Consider the following 16,038-nt stretch of genomic DNA (forward strand, 5'->3'; position numbering starts at 1 on the left):
TACAGAGCCATGCATACTGCATATTTCACAAGACAACATATGAGCTTTTAAATATTTGATCTTTAAAAATTTAATAACAAACCTCTGGTTTTCTGCACTGCATTCCATAACAGAGGACTGTAACGACAAATGATAACAGACAAAAATTGTTTTATCGGGAGAAATCAGGAGTGATACTTTGTCAGAAGTAAGATGGAAAAAAGTTTTCCAAACAGTAATAACAACCAGTAGTCTTACCTCACTTACTGCTTGCAAGGTTTTGTTGAACTCTGAAATGCTTTAAAATAAAATGTTACCATTATGGAGGATTTTTAGTTATGTTTCTAAAAACAATTACAACACTATAAAAAAATTTACACTTTTCAAAGCATTAAACATTTTGAAAGTTGACTTTTATTAGTCACTACACAAACCTCTGTCATCACATTTTAACATTAACCCATTGTAAAAGTGTTTTAAAAGAGCAAAAGATAGATCTCAAGGTTGCCTTTTGGCAAGCATGCGTTTGGAACAGAATTCTCAATCTATGGTCAAAGCCACAGAAATAGAATGAGTGAGAAATATGGATTTATTCTACAAACAAGATCTGTTGACCAATTACTTCTTTTTGATTTTCGGGGCAAGTTTTGGAAATAGTAGTAAATATTCATTCATTCACAGCCCTCCTTACAAAGACTGTGAAGGAAAAAGCTACACCAAAATAAAAACATAGATATGACTTCAAGAATATTTATTGGAGAACATGCAGCTATGAAAGTTCTCGTCATAGTTTCCTACCAGGTAGACAAAATCCTGAAATTATACAGATCATTTATTCATGGAGAGCAGCAGCCAGACTGGCATTCTCAACAATCCACAACTCATGTCCTCAGGTGGTATTATTATTATTATTATTATTATTATTACTACTACTACTACTACTATTAAGACCAGCAGCATATAAACAAGAAGGACTTCAGGCCTTGCTGAGCCCCAAGGAACCAGAAGAACCTAAAAGGAAATCAGTAAGTGTACCATTTTTTAAAAGAAGTCCAGTGGTACATAAACTAAGACTATTCTAACCAACATAAGCTTTATGTTAAAGAGCAGTAACTTAGAACTCCTGAAATTTTAAAAATGCAGGAATAATGCAGTCTGCTCAACACATGGAAGGTCTCACTTCATCTTTTTCAAATATAACAAAGACTTCAATCCTTATTCAAAATTACTTACCTCAATTCTTGTGGGGCAGATGCTGGAATTGTAATTAATTTTCTAACTTGACTGCTGGTGGTTATGTTATTAATCTGTTAGAAACAAAGATGCCAAGGGTAATTACAACCAGTAATTTTTAGCCTTAAAAGAAAAATGTGCATTTCACACAACTTAATAGGCTGAGATTACAAAGAGAAGTTTGTTTCCTCATGAATACACTGCAACAAATATTTATCATGACATTGCTGTCACAGCTTACGGAAGGAACTGCTGATCTAGTATAGAGCAAAAAATAAAATCTGATTTTTGAAAGATATGGGCAATAGCATAGTGACTCCACCTTATCTCATGTTGGAAAAAGAGGAATTTGGCTTAGTTTGCAACAAAGACAGCTTAGACCAGACACTGAATGAACTTTGTAACTAGAAGTGCAACAATGTGACAAGCTCCATAAGTAACAGAGGGCAGAATACTGGGAGTAAGAAGTCAGGAACTGAGGTGAGAGACATGATAGAACTGAGTTAAATATGTATTACACAGCATTAGGGCCTGGGGATACACCAAGGTTTATCTAAAGACCTTTTACAGATCTGCATTCCTATGCTCTTCTGCTTACCACCATTACTGGTTATTTTAACATTTCATGCAAGCAGCGAACACCGTGAGGAAAAACATCATCTAACATACATGGTATTGGCTTTAAATAAGAAATAGCATTCTAAAAAATAAAACAGTTTCAAGAGACGTAAACCAGTTTTTCTAGTAGCTGTAGGCATCATATTATCATGTTAATACACAAGGATAGTTTCAGGGCACTATCCACCCAAACACAACGCAGTGTAGGGGCGGCCTTTGCCAGGGGTGTATCCCTGCCCAAACTCAGTGCTCCGTCTTTATGGCCCTTGCTTTCCATGATACTGTCTTCTTAAACCTCTGTTGTCTTATATGAGTGGACACACTCATGTCACATAGGCCTACTGCAAAATTAATAACTGATTAACTACATGCCAAAAAGCATAGAAAGATTATGCAAAAGCATAATAAAAAAATGCAAAAAGCATAAAACTATTTATGAGAGTCTCAACATGCATTATTTCCAGGATACAACCTAATTTTAATTATGCCCACACTTGCCATCTAACGGTGCTTGCCTTCTAAAGGCAGGTGCCTAAATTAATCTCCAAAGGAAGATCCTGTATTCCTAAATGTGGATTCTTAATCAGGCAGTTCCTCCCTCCATATTTCCCACAGCTTCCCCCTCTTTCAGTGGCTATACTGGAATGTAGGATACAGGAACTTCCTTACTGTAGGAAGTTTACTTAGATGAAATTCTAAAATTTAATCCACTGCAAAGAGTACCTTTTACTATTCAAACATAGTAAGAATCATGTAAAGGTATCAGTATCTTAAGTGCAGACAAAGAATTTAATTTCACCCTTTTGTAAAATAAAGTTTTAAAAGAAAGAATACTTACAATTTCCACGCTTAGTGATGTATTACTTTCTTCACTTGCCTTAAGTTTTACCTTGCCCACATAGAACACTAAAACCAAAAGTAAAAAAAGTTAAGAAAATAAATGCTAGAACACATGATGTAAAATTATTTGAGAGTTTAAAAATTTACTGACTTGTGTTATGATACAAGGGAAATAAGGACTAGCTTTTGTATTTTTGCAACTGTTCTTCCATCTCTTCACTTACTATTTCAACAAATGAACTAGTTCAATAGTTATTTATTTTCTGTATATTTAATTTTTCTGGTGGTCCCTAAATTCCTTCTAGCAACTCTTTTCCCCAAAACACAAAAACTGCACTGTACATTACTATTAATGCAACTCCAACTCCCACAGTGCAAATAAAAAGTGTGGATAAAGGCAAAGTGATACTTTAAAAATCACTCCTGTGGGAATTAAAGAACTTTCAGGATACCATAATTCAGAGCATCACTCAACAGTCCTTGGGAGCTCATAGGGCAATTTTGGAGACAAAGAGGAACTCCTACAACACTTTCTTCCTGCATCCAAACATTCAGTGCAGGCTATAGAGAAAAAACAATAAACAGGAACGCATATATGGCATCACCCTAATCACCTAGGAGTTTACTGTGTCAAACATACTAGGGAAAATTTATAGGAAGGGGGGGCAGATACTTTAATCTATAAATTACTCAGCATATGGCTACTTGGCAGAAGGGCCTTCATTTTCTTAAGCATGTCTCACACAAGCTGTTCATCTTTTACTATGGTTTTTTCGTACACACAAAGGGAACATGACTGCCATTTCCATTTGCCTTTGTCTGTTCTGTCACATGACATTTTTAAAATAAAAGTAGGCTCTTAAAATAATTCTCCTAAACAGTATTTCAGCTTCTATTCCTGACAGAGTTAGACTCAGTGTGGCAGACATTAGCATCTACCATAGCATACTAGATTCTTTTTTTCTCAGGTTTGTAATTCTTATCTGCAATTGCATGTGGTAAGAAAACAAGAATAAAAAATAATAGACTACACATTACTGTAAAAGAAAAAACTCCCACATTTGGTATTTTTAGAAATTATACAAAATCTCCCTAAATTCACAAGAAAATTTATTACAGAACTAGCTTCTACATGGCAATTAAAAGTTGCTTCATTACTCAGAATATAAAATAGTTGGACACATTTTCTGTAAGAATAAAAGGAAAAAGAAAACCACTAACCTGAATAATTACAGACATGTGTTATGTTGCATACAATGGTTTCACCTGCTGTAGGTTTTTTGGGGAGGGGAAAAAAACAACTAATGAGTAAAAAAGTTGAATGTAAATCCAATATTGACACAAACATTTACAATCCTTTAATGTTTTAAATGTAAATGTCTTTACCTTTTAGAAATATTTGACATACTAGGTTTCATTCCTCTAGAATACTTACTGTGATGTTTTTCAAGAATTGGTATTCAGAAACATGCTGGTTTTGACTATTACTTTTGAGTAACTTTCTATAACAGTTTCCACAAAAGACTTACATGCAAGTGGTCTCATTCTTTCTTTCTTTCTTTCTTTCTTTCTTTCTTTCTTATTTTTTAAATCCAAATAGAAACAGAAATCAATATTTAAATAAGCTCTTCAAATATCAGAGAATTCAACCATTAGGCAGCACATTATCTGATTGTGAGGATCCTACTATGGCTATTATGATAGCATGAAGCTCAAACATGGCAACAAACATTTATGCTCTCATCTAGCAGAACGTGTCTTTTTTTAGTTACAGCAATCTAGTGGGTCTACCCAGCTCCTACATGGATAATTACAAAATTAAATTCAGTCTACTCCTGATCCTACTTTTCCTGCCCTGAGGTCAAACACCATGACTATTCAGTTGGCTTCAATCTACTAAAAAGCATGAGGATTTTTTTTTTTAAGCAAATGTGGTCCCCAAGATTGTGGTTCTTAAAACTTTGTGGTAACCTGCTGATTTGACTTACAAAATAACCAGACTCTTCTATTTGCAGCCATCTAGACAAGCATCTCAGAATTAGCCTGAAGTTCAATGTGAAGTAAGGTAGACTGCTAATATGACACACCACAATACCAAGAAAAAAGATCCTATCAAAAATATTTGGGAGAAGACTTCCTGAACTCACACAAACTGAAATTTTGAGAAGCACTAAAGAAGATCAGTGGTGATACACGAATCTTACCTGGTGTTATGGTGGAGTAATAATCAGTGATTCTAAGAGCTTCTGTTAAAAAAAAAAGAAAAAAGAAAAAAAAAGTTTAAAGTTTTCACATTTTAACTTAAAAAGCCTACAAAATACATGTGACAAAAATAAGTTTTCTTGTTTCTAATTTGGACTCCATCTTCCCAGGAGAAATGTAAATATATGACGATTTATAAGGAGATTAAGTTACTTGCAGCATGAGGAGTACAAAAGCAGCAATCAGAGTAAGATCCATCCAATCACATGTTTATGTCCCCATAAAAAAAAAGTGACTCCAGACTCCCTATTTTTCAGAGGAGAAAACAGTGTTTTTAAGGTGTGATTCCCATTTATCCTACTTTATATGGCCTCTTCAGCCTAAGTTGAATCATGTTCTGAAAATGTGTCTTTCCATCAACAATGAAGAGCAGCAGGATCTCCAGCTCACATCACAGACGTGGAGGAACCTGTACTGACATGGGATGAACCTACTCCTTGTTTCCAAATGCAAAAATCAGGAAAGAAAGGGGCAGCAAGTTCTTCTGATTGAGTCTTTACTGATCCTATTTGGCTACTCATTGCAAGAACATCTACCATGTCAGTGTCTTTGAGGAATGGAGTGTACATTTTACTTCTGTAATAATACTTTTAATAGTGTCAGAAAGCATAGAAAACATTCTATCTGTAGATATACCAAAAAAACTATACATTTGCTAAAAACTAAATTTATCCAATTTGGGCTTTGGGAAGCCATGTAATATCTTGAAAAAAAAGAAAGGTCAACAGCTCAGTGTCAGCTAAATGCACCTCAGAGCCCTACCCATGTGGACTTAAAACACAGATTGTAGAAAAAGACAAATTTTAAGATAATGTAAGAAAATAATTTGGACTAAACAAAACCCAGTTATTTAAAAAAAAAACACAACAAAAAAATCAACAAAAACATGAATGCAACAAACATCTCCCTTGAAACCTTATTGTCTTCATGCAAATTCTCACCTGCACTTTGTGTAGTCTCCTCTGAAGACATATCTGAAGTAGAAAAATGTAATATAGTAAAAATCAATAAAAAACAATAGAATCAATAAAAATGTAAAAAAGCCAGAAGTCTAAATCTAACAAAATCTAAATACAAGAAATATTAATAACATCTTGCCTGAAGAATTAATAGGACAGTTGGCAAAAGTAACAATAGAGGATTCTAGGAAAAAAAGATAAAGGAGTAAAAACTGTATTAATAAAGTATTTTACATCTATGAATTTCTGAGAGAAAAAGATCAAGTCTGCATAACGTCAAACACAAACTGAATATTATTTATCTAAGTTCCATTTTAAGAACAACTGCAAAGCTTATTAAGAATGTTCACAATATTTCAATACTGATCATTGTAATAATGATCACATTATTTAAAAAACCTGAATAGAAAACAGTTGATAATTGAAAAGTTCCGTTTATTGGTTTCATTCTTTTAGAAGATGCAGATGAATTCTGCACATCCAATTGCAACAACTGCTTAATTCCAAGGGTCTCTCCCTGCATGAACTCACAACATTCTTAAGCAGAGATGCCAGATCGGTTTTGGCAAACTCTCTCTCCAGCAACACTATTTTTGTCAGTTACCATACATAAATAAAATAATGATGCAAAGGTTTTTTCAGCTACATAAAAAAAAAAAGGGGGGGAAAAAAAGAAAGTTAAATTAAGACAATAGAAAAAAAAATCTACAGAAGGATGTGCTTAGTGAGTGTTTCTTAAGTGTCAGTACAGGAACACAAAGTGGTCAGAGGACCACTTTGTATCACTCCAATATGACAGTGACTTTTTTTACATGGGTCAGAGCAGCTTCACAACAGAAGAACTTTATACTACCCAAACTTCGTTACTAAAAGCATCACTGTCATTAGAAGAAGAAAATAAAGACAAGTTGGTGGTTCTGCACAGATAGTTGCATATCAAGGAAAAAAAGTGCAATCTACTCAATTTCTATATGAAAGAGAAAAGTAACTTTTTGATACATTTACTTCCACTAGGCTAGCTATTCTGAGCATTTTCAATTGTGCCCTCAATTCCACAGGCAGTGTAAGTGCTAAGCATATTTGGTTCTTAAGTAAAAACCCTGAAGACAACTAATTTTCTAATGCAAATAACAAGCAGCCAAAGTACAAGGAATCAGAGTGAAAAGTAAGTGCTGCTTTCATCTGTATTATTTGGCTTGGTCTATATTACAACAAATACTGAATTTGTTGCAGTTGCTAAAGATGAACCATAGCCAGAGAAAGACTGTATCTGTAAAAGAACAAAATCATGTGTGTTTCTGTCTATTATTTCTTCTATCCACAGTACTATGTGTACTATACATTAACCAAGAAAGTAACTGCCTTTCACGTACTAGGTGAGTTATTTCATTACAAAATAGAATGAAACAATTAATTTTCTCTTCAAAAAATAAACAGTGAAAACACTGAATGTTGGAACTCACATTAAAACTTTTCTGTATTACCTCAGATAAAAGCAGATTTATCTAACAGGAAATAAAAAACATTGCAGAAATTAGTCAAATACTGATTTTCTTACCAGAACTGGTTGTTGCAGCTGATTCTTCTGAATCTACAGATTTTGTTTCAGATTAAAAAAAAAAAAAGGGAGGAAAAAAAGACTATTATGACACACATGATCATCCTCAGCAGCCTTTTCTTATGTTATCAAAAGTTTACCACATTCACCAGGAGAGGGCAACACCTGCTTTTTCAGAATGACACTTCCAGGTTGCCCAAAAGGCAGATGTAACGATCTCTGATTATTAAAAAATTAACAGTTTTTATGAATTAAAATAGAATTCAATGCAAAATTATCTGTTTTCAAGAAATACTGGACAGTTTGCATTGTGTAAATGTTAAGAAACTAAAGATCATTGACCCAAGATATATGCCATATTAGCCTGAAAGCCACGAGCCTATCCTGAGTGTCTTGCTAATTGTGAGAATGGGAATCAAGCACACACAAGGAGATGGTTGTATGAAGAACTCCTCTCAGACATTGTATGATAACAGTGAGACTTGCCACTTCAAATTTATCCCATACATATCTGTTATCTTTTCTGTCCTGCAAAAAAGCAGCATTAAAACAACTCTAATTTCGAGTTTGAACCTCTGGTCTTGACAAGAACCAGGCAACTATTTGTATAGCAAACACTGGTCACCAGATTTTTTATATTGTTACAGTCAGTATTTTGATCAAAAAGAAATTAGGAAATCTGATATCTGATTCACACAGCCACTTGAAAGTTAGCCCTTTCAGTCACCGGGTGGTTTTTGATAGTGTCACAGACAAGTCAAGTCACAGTTATCACAGAAATATAACATAAAGAACAGTTGGATGCAAATATGAAGGACTATTATAAAAATATACTTAAGGTATTTCAACATCTTCTCTCAAAGCTCAAAAGTCATCCCATAATATTGCTTACAATATACTTATTATAGTGTAAAGCCTTTCCTTCTCCTGTAGAACACTTAGAGATACCAAAAGTCCCTGAGGAAAACCAGATTGTATTTTGATTAAAAATGGTAAACAAGAAGTTTCTGAAATGCTAATCACTCCTGATTCCTTGCTCAAATTGTATTTTCTCTGGAAAATTACTGCTGCCATTCGCACCATGAAATTGGCTAATAAGCCACCAGGATAATATGGACAACTGATTTGCAAATCTTTGCATATGCATAACTATCTCTATGAATTAAAAAGTAACAGCAGCAGCAATCTTCCTACACACTTTCTAAAACAGAACAATGGGGAAAAAAACCCCACAGAACCCAAATATACCTGTTATCTGTTTTCTGCCAGGCAACGTAGCAGTAGTTTCAACTGCAAAAGAAGAAGATCTTTTAGGAGCAGAAGCTGTTACATGTATCTGTACACACACAAATATTTATATACCCACACTTTCTTAAACACAACCATTTTAGATGTGCTACTCAGTTCAAGCTGGTTTGCAAAACTACTTTGCATCCACTGAGAAATATATGTCAAGTCTTTCTGAAAGCTGGAAATTGAACTATTTTTTTTACTCAGTTTGTCACTTTTATACTTATGAAAGATACAGATTAGGCCATGAGCTTTCTCATTACCCTTCCATTGCCAGTGTCTTTAGAAACCTGTTCAGCACATTTGCTTGAGTGAAGGTAAAGCAGACTAAAATAGCAGCAACCGAAATGTAACGAATACACACAACCGTGCTTTCACATGGCTATCTTTGTAAAAATGGGGAAAACGAATGCTGATGAATTATTCAAGAAGTGAAATGTCATTAATACAAACAGAAATAGAGAAATCAAACAGCAACAAAAGAAAGCAGGGTAGCAGATTTAGGTAAGAAAGGGTTGCTTTATTCTGTACATCTTGACATATTACATGAGATGTACCCGGAGAATACATCTACATCATGATGTGCATGTACATCATGCAGGCACTCATGTGTCCAAGAGTTGCACCACCAAAGAACATCTAAACAATGAGCAGATAGATCAGGCTGCCAGAATTGAAGTGGTTCAGGTGGATGTGGACCAGGAATAAAAAGGTGAGCTGTTTCTAGCTCAATGGGCCCAGGAAACGTGTCCCTAGGGATTCCCAAGAGAGATGCCATATAGAGATGGGCTCTTGATAAAGATCTGGCAATCAAAGCTATCACATAGCTACTCATGAATGTGAAACATGTGCTGTAATCAAGTAAGCCAAATGAGTAAAATCTCCCTGGAATAGAAGATGGTGTCTGGGCCGTCAATGAGGAGGCCTGGCAGACCAATTAAATCCCACCGCTGCTGCAAGCCTGCCACCAAGGCAAGTGCCATGTGCTTCCTGTGGTGGAAGAAACGAGCACATGGCTACAAATGTACACTGCAGCCTATGTCACCACTCAAAACATCACCCTGGGCCTTGAAAAACGTGTGGCAACACACCATCCCATACAGGAAGACCCTGAAGATACAATATTGACTTTAAATAATATGTAGAACTGAAGCAGTAGCCAGATAAAACTGTTGTGTATTGTTTAAACAGTAAATAGCTTTTTAAGTTAGAATGGGGTGAGTAAAAATAACTGAGTCAATTCTACATGAAGAAGTGAATATCTGGTTAGAGAAGAAAGTATCCTTCCACAGGTGGGTAAACTGACTTTCCTACCACAGAGTGAATTCCATCTCCAAAACTTTACCTGTTACTGGTCCTATCTCACTAGTGGTTAGCACCTTGTGCAAAAGTCCTTATCTCCAACAAAAAAGGCCCTTGAGGAAATTCAGCTCTCAAAAGGAACCCACCTCTCAAATGCACAGCATTTCACAGCAAACACCACCACACTGCTTCTTCTGCCCACCAAAAAAAAAAGATTGGCCCAAGAAATCTGACCTTAAGGCCTTTGTCACGTACCCTTATGTATTCAGTGTAGACACAGACTTGCTGTATGCAAACTGTATTTCACATCCTCCATACCCTTTCAATTTGCTTTGTGAATTTTTGAGAACACAAGTAGTACCCTGAGGCAGGTAAGAAAATTGTCCACTAACATATTTAGTATCGTAGGTTAGTAAGAAGACAGTGAACTCTAAAAATGCCAAATGCTTTCATTAAGAAACCTAGCAGTACAGAGAGTAAAACCAGCTAAACACAAACCATGAACATGGAGCTGACAAATGCAGCCAGTGGCGATGGCATGCATAATCTGAGGGGCACTTTTTTCTGGACACAAACCTAACAGTTACTTCTCTTACAGCATAATATTCACATGCCTAGAGTTGATAGAATTATTCATGACACTTGTCCTTGACCAAGGTTCAGAATTAAGTTCACTAACCAAGTCTTTCATCAGAATCACCTTATCATATATTATTAAATATCACTTACATTTGTTAACCCTCCTCCTTTGCTGTGTTTAAGAACTAGAAAAGAAAATTAGTAAGGTTTATTTGGAGAAGAATTAAAGTTCAATCTAAAATAACCCTAAAGTTGACATGAAGAAAGGGAAGTAAAATAACTCAAGGTGTGCTAGTTACAAGCCAGTAAAAAATATATTTCCCTTACACTGTTTACCATTGATAAGAGCAAGAAAATCCACATGTATATGAAACATCCATTTATTTGCTCTAGGGATTTTTATTTGCAACACTGTTATTTCAGGATCATCAAATCAATATACCTAATATATCCTGTACCAAAACATCATATATTGTAGTAATACTTTGCTACATTTTCTCTAATATAAAACATTCCTGAGGATTCAAACAGCAAATAAATAGGCAAAAACCCATTCAGTATTATTTTATCTTCTGTTGCAAAGGAGATAGAACAGAATCCTACAAAAACTGTTTACTTTCTTTCCTGAGGGAAAAGGCAACTCCATTACATGAGATAAGCACCAGTTTCTGTTACTGACATTCATCATTAGAAACAGAAGCAGCAAGTCCCTTAATGTCTTCGTATCACTTTGTACTGTTCCGACACAAACAGCTCCAGGCAAAGCCAAGACTTGAGACACCCCTTTATGCAGGCAGAGGAAATTGTTCCACTGGTATGAAACCTGTTTAGCCAACCGCAGCTCCATATCACAGCTGCAAAAATTGTGACAGCCTTCATTTCCCTTTCATTTTCCACAATGACTTTGTATGACAATGGGAACCAGTGTAACTTTAGCAGCTTCAGATTGGTAGATTAAACTCCCTATTAAAAGTAATTAAGGCTTGGTGCACAAACTGATGAAGCTCTGAGAGAGACCAATGTCTGACCCTATCTAAAACAAAGCCTTCTGCCTACAGCATTCCTTAGCGGGACAGCTCTTAATCTTCAAGTCACTGGCTCTTTTAGGATGTGATGGCCTCTACATGTCCTGCTGAAGCTGCTACACCAAGCAACACAGAAATGAAAAACCAATTCAACTAAAGGGAAAGAAAGGTAGAAGGAGGCTTTGTAACACGACGGTCAAGATGAGATAGATGGTTCTGGACCCTGCACCAGAGGCACTGTCACTCATAACATGCTATTTGTTCAGAAAGTCAAACACAACATACAGAAAAATCCCTTAAGGCATGAAGGGTGTCCAGCGTTCTATCTCCAACTGGAAGAATGAAAAAAATCCTTTTCTTCTCCCTACCTCCAATCTAACTTACAAGCAGTACACTCTTTCTTAAAACTTTTGGAGAGGCCAACACCCTTTCTGATTCACCTGTCTTCAGGCAACCCGCTCTGCCAGAAGCAGCTCAGTTTTTCCAGGGTGGAGAAGTGAGAAGCAGCTGGAACCTGGCTGCCGATAACACTTCATGCAAGAAGTAAATTACTGGCAGCTGTTTTTGTCCCCCCTGTCTCAGGGGAACAGTGTTGCTGCTGACTAATCCTGTTTTACCTAACACTTCCTGATCTCTTTTAAACTTTTACAGAAAGCATCCTATGAGCAAGCTGAGACAACAACTACATGGCTTTCTTAGGAGGAGAAAAAGAGTCTGAGCTGTAGTGAACTAGAGCCTGCACATGGACATGGCTGTCACCACAGAATGGCATCAGACAACCATGACTGTAGGTTGCTACTAAGACCAGTTTTGACTTACAGGTGCACATAAAAATACAAGGAAATACTTTAAAATTAGATTTTCTAAATAAGAAGTTACAGCAGAACTTTGAGTGCTTGAAGTTTTTTCACCAAAACTTCACCTGATTCAGGCAGGGGAATTGATTTGCATTAAAAATTCCCACCAAAAATGCCAAAGTGGAAGTTTTTATTCCAGTTTTTGTTATGACCTTCTGGTTTTAAAAAAATGTAATTAAAACCATTTTACATTGAAAAGTTAATTCCACACTGCATTTTTAATTCTATACAAATCCTCCTCTACATATTCTTACAGGCAACAATTACTGGTATGTATTAAGCAGTCACCAGTATTGTGCAGCAACTACTGTTCACTTGCATTCAGTGAAATGAAAATGTCTGGCATTAATACATTTCACAGGACTAGTCACAAAAAAACCTGAGAAGTTCAAATAGCAAAATTTCAAAGTAGTGCTGTTCTAAAGTCCAGCTATTTACAGAAACAGGCACCAAAAATATGACATTCAATTCTCATATTCAAATTAAATCCATATTTTCTATTAAGAGTTGAGGTCCCTTTAACATTTGAAACCTTTAATGAATAAACGTTCTGCCAAAATGAGCCATCCTGTCACACAAGGCATTAATAACAATAACACATAAAAATCCTCCCCAACTAACAGTTGTTAGTTGTACACTATAGACATTAGCCCACCTTGATTTTCTATGTAACTTAGATTTTGAGGCACATTGTATATAAATTTTTAGGAAAAAACTTATGTACAATCTTTATTTTATGTTTTGGTGCCCCTCATGACACCTCATATCTCCTCTGACTCCCTGTGGTGGAAAGGATGAATTATCACTGACCATTGGACAGAAAAATATGCAAGAAAACAATGACAGCGCTTTTTCACATCAGGGTCTATCACTTCGGTCAGTTTTAGTATCGTTACTAGAATATTTAGGCACAATTATTTTTAACTCAGCTTTCACGTTACATGGTTTTTAGAAAATCAGGTTATAAATACAGGTTTTATCTGTTTGCAGAAAGTTGTACATTAGGTACAGAGGTGGATCAAATCACCTATTCTCTGGCAAGCTGATTTCCAAAAACTCATTTCCTTTAATATCACAGAAGAGGGAGGGAACGAGAGCAAAGAAAGTGCAGGTCAAACATGCACTCTGTTAATAGGTATAAAGTAGAGTGGCACATGACTCATCAAAAAGGCACTCCAGAGTTAGGTACTTTTTTCCCATCACATTTACTTCCTTCAAGAGCTTCTAGAGGTTTCTGTGGTATCCTTACAGTCTTAGAAAGAAAATTGTATTGGGGCAAATAATCTACTTTTTCATCCTCTGCTTTCGTGATCCACTCAGTAAACAAAATAATGAGACCCAAAATTTGGTAACCAACAGAATGGGATGCAGACTGGATGAGTGTCAGCTTCATTTCCAGTTTCTGCCTGAGGACATAAAGTCTTGGGACTCCACCCTCCCACCCAGGAAAGGTGAACCTGTCATCAGATGGGGACAGAGATTGGGAAATCCTTAAAGGGAATTATATGAACCTAAAACATACCTCCTACTGCCCACAGCTGCAAACTAGAACAACAGCCCAAACTGAAGGGTTCCTCTTCCTTGAGAATGCAAAGGCAAAATGGTCACTTCACATTTCTCCCATCTGCATTAAATGCTTTGTTCAGAAACCTGGAACCTCCTCCAGCAACACCAGCAGCAGAGTTAGCAATATTGAGAGTGAAAAGGGTACATGAAAAAGAGGGGGCAACATCTTAATCTTGAAGGTTGGACAAGACAGTTTACAAAAATCTAAAATGCCACAATATATTCACCAAATTTTTGTTATTAAAAAAAAGGTAACCAAAAGCAACAGGCACTGGGCTCCTGCTAAAACCTAGAGCACCAATATCACAAATGAGATGACGGTGCTTTACTGTCAGTGATACTATTTACAGTTATGCAAAAAATAATCTCTTTTATTTATTAATTGAAATTAAAGATATTCCATCATCTCTGTGCTCCTTGCATAAATGCACAGTGTAACAGTTCGGATATTTATATTTGGATTAAGAAAGTTACTGTTTAATGTGTAACTGAAATGATTAATGTTTAAACAGTACATTTCTTCCCGCTGTGAAGTTATTATTAAAGGCAACTTGCAAACATCCCATGTAAAAATGACAACTGAAGAGCTGGTGCTCACAGGTGACTAAAATTTCTTTTCAAGGATTTAGCATTTTAAACTCACTTATTTTCTTGTGAGTCTCTTCTCTTGAATCACCCCAAACTTAAGGTTACTTAGTAGGCTTTTTTGTTGGATTATACAGAGACATTAGTGATATCATTCATATTCTCCACATTAAAGTATGTAGCTACAGAGGAATCATTCATCAAGGAACAATATACAGAAATTTTCCAAAGTTAGAATTTGGAATAGTAAGCACATCTTTCTTCACTTATATATTTTTAAATAACAGGAGATGACCTGTACAGTGAGACACATTCAATTTGTGGCACTCTTTTCAGCTGTCTCACAGCTGTTATGCTGCCTTTCATTCTCAGCAAGAGGGGAATTATCAAAGAACCTGAGGAATGTAAGTGGAAGGCCAGTGACGCACAACGTGTGTGGCCTCCTGCCCTCTTTGGCCCTATCTGCAGCATTTACACCTGCCCAGCCTGCAATGGCCACACCAAGCAGAGGAGAACCAGAAGGCTCTCTGACCAGAAGAAGCAAGAACTTCATCTTTAACTCAGATCTAAAGGTTTGCTCTTGCTAAGTACCATTAGTCCAAGAAATGTGATCAGCCCTCATCACAAACTGGGAAGTAGCCAGGGATGTCCTTTCTTGCAAATCTTCAGATGTACAAGACATGGAGCTACTGCAGAGGTAAACCCATCCACTCCTGGGGAGTGAACTACTTGCTTAAAGTTGAGCATGCCCCTAAGTGCTAAGCATGTGTGGAAATCTTACCAAAATCAGGACTTTGGTGCTTATTAGACTTCACATGGTTAAGAAAATATTAAATTAATGTTTGGTCATCTGAAAAAGTGCCATAAAAATAAATTATAAAACCTAAAGAAAAATAATCAAAAGAGACAAGAAAAAGAAAGGTAGGAAAAGGAAGTAAGGAAACATAAGATAATAATGTGATGTTAAGTTAAATTATGGTAGCCTTTGACTGATATTTTGCAAATAATTGTTTCATGTAGGTACAAAATGCCAACCAGGTCACAAAAAAAAAATTCTGAAACTTGTCCTCCGGCACAATTATGACTGTAATGAACCACTTCCTTTTCACCTTTCTGCCTATACAAGAGGTCCAGTCCTTTCCCAAGCTTTATCCCTTTGCCAGTTATATTCTTTGCAGATGCAAAATCAGATCTTTTTGCAGACTTAATACTCACAGTCTTTCTGTTTTAACAAAAAATAGAGAAGCCTCCCAAATCAGGTAATTTTTACACAGTTGTTCAGAGGAATTTATTGAAAGAAATCAGATTATAAGACTAGTAGCATTATCAATTAAAATCACCTGACACTGTTAGATATTCCTACTGTACATGCTTTGTTATCTATT

At 35.9% G+C, this 16,038-nt stretch overlaps 1 protein-coding gene across 4 annotated transcripts in view; it reads right to left on the reverse strand.

Annotated features, from left to right (window-relative positions):
* The window catches only part of ADGRG2 (adhesion G protein-coupled receptor G2), a 66,188-nt gene that overhangs the window by 27,896 nt on the left and 22,254 nt on the right, over positions 1-16,038 (reverse strand). For all 4 annotated transcript variants that reach the window (XM_050332507.1, XM_050332505.1, XM_050332506.1 and 1 more), the window contains exons 4-12: positions 8,698-8,739; positions 7,450-7,482; positions 5,874-5,906; positions 4,875-4,916; positions 3,892-3,939; positions 2,669-2,736; positions 1,213-1,286; positions 238-277; positions 83-117 (exon numbers count right to left, since the gene is read on the reverse strand). In XM_050332507.1, the coding sequence (XP_050188464.1) occupies positions 83-117; positions 238-277; positions 1,213-1,286; positions 2,669-2,736; positions 3,892-3,939; positions 4,875-4,916; positions 5,874-5,906; positions 7,450-7,482; positions 8,698-8,739 (415 nt within the window). The remainder of the gene's footprint in view (positions 1-82; positions 118-237; positions 278-1,212; positions 1,287-2,668; positions 2,737-3,891; positions 3,940-4,874; positions 4,917-5,873; positions 5,907-7,449; positions 7,483-8,697; positions 8,740-16,038) is intronic.

Source organism: Myiozetetes cayanensis, unplaced genomic scaffold, assembly GCF_022539395.1.
Source record: "Myiozetetes cayanensis isolate MyiCay16 unplaced genomic scaffold, myiCay2020 scf5-8, whole genome shotgun sequence".
Lineage (NCBI taxonomy): Eukaryota > Metazoa > Chordata > Aves > Passeriformes > Tyrannidae > Myiozetetes > Myiozetetes cayanensis.